Source organism: Acyrthosiphon pisum, chromosome X (genome assembly GCF_005508785.2).
Source record: "Acyrthosiphon pisum isolate AL4f chromosome X, pea_aphid_22Mar2018_4r6ur, whole genome shotgun sequence".
Taxonomy (NCBI): Eukaryota; Metazoa; Arthropoda; class Insecta; order Hemiptera; family Aphididae; genus Acyrthosiphon; species Acyrthosiphon pisum.
Genome location: NC_042493.1, coordinates 72,513,216 through 72,516,956, shown reverse-complemented (window position 1 = coordinate 72,516,956; position 3,741 = coordinate 72,513,216). Strand labels below are relative to the sequence as shown.

General features: G+C 26.1%; 1 protein-coding gene across 1 annotated transcript in view; it reads right to left on the bottom strand.

Annotated features, from left to right (window-relative positions):
* Positions 1-1,924: 1,924 nt before the first annotated feature.
* LOC100165198 (MAM and LDL-receptor class A domain-containing protein 1) overlaps positions 1,925-3,741 on the bottom strand; it is a 23,913-nt gene continuing 22,096 nt past the window's right edge. Inside the window, exons 16-17 of the mRNA XM_001944566.5 lie at positions 2,189-2,385; positions 1,925-2,118 (exon numbers count right to left, since the gene is read on the bottom strand). Coding sequence (XP_001944601.2) covers positions 1,942-2,118; positions 2,189-2,385 — 374 coding nt within the window. The 3' untranslated portion in view covers positions 1,925-1,941. The remainder of the gene's footprint in view (positions 2,119-2,188; positions 2,386-3,741) is intronic.

Genomic DNA, 3,741 nt, shown 5'->3' with positions numbered 1-3,741 from the left:
AATATTATACACTCTAAACAAAATAGCTAAAATAGTTATTCCCGGTTTTTTAATATGTAATTTCGTCCAAATTTGAAATTAAAATTACTACAAAAATAAACTGTGCTTATGTATTTCTTAGAATTTTTAATAACAGAATTAAATATTTACGTGGAATCTTGTTTTAAATTTTCAATCCTTAGATATAAAAGTTGAACATTTTATAAATTTTTAACTACAAAATAATTATTCAATTTTAAATTTGATAAATTTTGTCAACATTTTAACTTCAAATGCTTGTAAAAAAAAATTGTGCCTATGTATTTTTAATATTTTTCAACTGCTATTGTAACAATGTATCAGGAGCTTTGTATTAATTTTTTACACTTTTTGGCCCAATAGATAAAACTTAATTGATATTTATAGAAAAAAAAACTAAAAAAATTTAAAACTTACAATGTCCATAAACATCCCAAAAAGAGTCAAATCATTTTCAAAATTTTATCGTATATAGAAAATGCTAATATAAACATTCAGTGAAATTTTCAAGTTTCTACAGTCACTCGTTTTTTAATTACAACAAAATAAGAAAATCGTTACGTAAGAAATCGAGTGAATATCAAATGTTGTAAAAATATGAATTTCAAACGCTCATAAAAATTTAATTTGAGTTTCTTATAGACATTTTTTTTTTTGATAAAGGCAGATTATCCTATAAGGAAACTTGTATTACATTTTAAAATCTTAGTTCTAAAAAGAAAATTTTTTATGAATTATTATCTCAAAATAATTTGCTAATTTTCGTGATTTTTACATATTTTGTCAATTTTTGAACTTTAAATGCTAATAAAAAAAAACTGTGACTAAGGATTTTTAATATTTTTCAAATCTCATTGTAAAAATATAGTAGGAGCCTTGTATTAAATTTTCAAGTATTTTTACTCACCAAATAAAGTTTTATTGACATTCATAGAAAAAAAAACTAATTAAATTGGAAACTGAAATTGTCCGTAAACAGCTCAAAACAAATCAAAATATTTTGAAAATTGTATCATGTATAGAAAATGGAAATATAAACAACCAGTGAAAATTTCATGTATCTACAGTCATTCGTTTTAAAGTTACACCAAAAACCAAAATCAATTTTCTCAAAAACAGATTTTGCGTAAAAATTCCCGTTTTTCCTTAATTTTTCTTTTGTTTTTCACGGCGCTTTTGAAAACTATTGGAAAAATTTTACTTTTGACCCCCCAAAGTACCAACTAGATTCACTTTCCTATCAGAAAAGGTACTGTTGAAGAAAATCCAAGCACTTTTACTGTCCTAAAAGTTGATGACAAAAAAATAAAAAAAATAAAAAAAAAAACACATTGTAAAATCAATACATTCATCGTTCCCCTCAGAATCTAAAATATGTTGAAATATGTACCTAGATAAAACTTTACCTAGATAATACAATTGGTACTATTACAAGCTATGTAGCAATGTAAGTAGGTACATTTTTATTAATGTCAGATAAATAATGGTAACTTTAGGTGGAATAGTTACAAACACCTAGTATGTACCTGTATATATTAAATTTACTAATATTCCTACCTATGTGTATTTATATATTTGTTAAAATATTTTTGTTATGAATATTATGGTTTATATGAGCAAATTGGAAGAATCTGGCAATGGATAGAGTTGGCTGGAGAATTGGTTGTGAGACGGGATGGTCCTAGCGGCCGATTAACCCAAGAAGAAGAAGAAGACATGAGTAAATGATTTTATAACTCATGCAATTATAACCTAGGTATATATATATATAAATGCAACAACTTCTTTAGCTTAAATTAATTTTTCCACTGAAATTTTGATGTCCTTCATTAGTATTTAATGATTTTTTTAAAGAAAACTGTTTCTGTTCAAAATATTTAATATAAACCATAAGGCTAATAAATTTAAACTATAGGTAGGTATTTATATTTTACTTGGACAAGATCCTGGAGTGAATATTATATCATCCACAGCAAATCCTCCGTTTGTTGCTTGTCCTTCCATAATTATATGAAAAGGTTTATTAGATTCAACTGTTACTTGTGCAGGCATCCATGCCGGTCTTGTGGTGTCCATATTCTTTGCTTCTAGACTCCAAATCTATAAAAAAATAATATAAAAACAACTCGTCCCATTTTATATGATCAAATAATAAAATATGGCGTCTTACTTTTTCTGCTGGTGTTTCTCCTGAACTATTGTCTTGTCTCATAATTTGCAACAATGCTGACTCACCAGCACCAAAAGCAGCATACCAAAATGAAAAGCAAAGTTGTGGCTCGTCAGTTACTGGTATGACTGGTGATATTAGCCGTACCATATTTGAACCCAATATTTGGTTAAATAAGTCATAGTATATATAACCATCTGAAATGAAAATATTTTGTTAAATAACATTATTATAAAACAATACTACAATTTACTTGTCAGTCAACATCTAAATTATGTAATAAGTAGGAAGGTTAGTAAGTAGGTAGGTTTTAATCAAGATGTTAATATAATTAAACTTTAAATCAAATTATATAGGTAACTTTTATATGGTAATAGTGGTAATACTAAAGTGGATAATACATACTTTTCTATGGGTTATACTAATGGTTATTTGTATAATATAAAATAAGATCACCAAGACACGCTGTACCTATATAGTATATATTGTATTTATCGGCACTTGTATTCTATAATTTATTTATAATTGTTCATAAAATGTATGCATTAATTCTAGTTTGTTTAAAATGGAACATAAGTCTTTATTCATAATAAATAGGTACAATACATTTCATAATATATAGGTGATTAAATGTTATTCAAGCTTAAAAACATTGTTATTGTTTTATCGTCTAAATCATAGGTGGAAATTTGAGGGAGGGAGGGCTTGAGTGTGCAAAGCCCTCTCAAAACGTACAAACAGAAAAGTTAGAAGACATATTACATCATATTACGTAATTTATTTTACTTATATTATTTTTGAGGGGTCTAAATTTTCTGCATGTACGTTTTGAGATTATATGTTGATGTACATTAACATTTATCAGGAATAAATGAGAGTAATATTATTAAGTTCCATAGGTATCTAATGTAGGTAGGTATACAGTTTATACTCTAAATGATAATACCTATATGGCTATATTATTATATTTGCTTCTAAAACATTTACTTTAGTATACCTGGTATATTTATAATACAGGATAAACCTAAAGCTGAATTTAATACTTTAAAAAAAAAAAAGGTGGGTAAGTGGATGTCGCTCTGCTGTACAGTAGGTTAGAAGTGGGTCACTGTGTAATGGACAGTATTAAATTTGAATTCAATGATATAATATCACTGTATAAGAAAAACGATTCTGAGCGGAGACGGTATATCAGTCTATGTATTAGACATATATATACTTATCTATGGTATTAAAAAAAAAATGACCTATAATAGGTACCTATAATAAATTCCAAATTAATCATATCATAATATCTATTAGGTACTTATAAGTTATAACGCGTTATACATCAACAAAAAACCGTGGTAAAATCATAGATATATAATAGTATACTTTAGAAGTTTCAAGTACCCACGAATAATATTATACAATCACAACAAAATAACTAAAATAGTTATTCCAGGTTTTTTAATACGTAATTTCGTCCAAATTTGAACTTAAAATGACTATAAAATAACTGTTTAATGTATATTTTAGATTTTTTGGTAACAGAATTAATTACTTACGTGGAA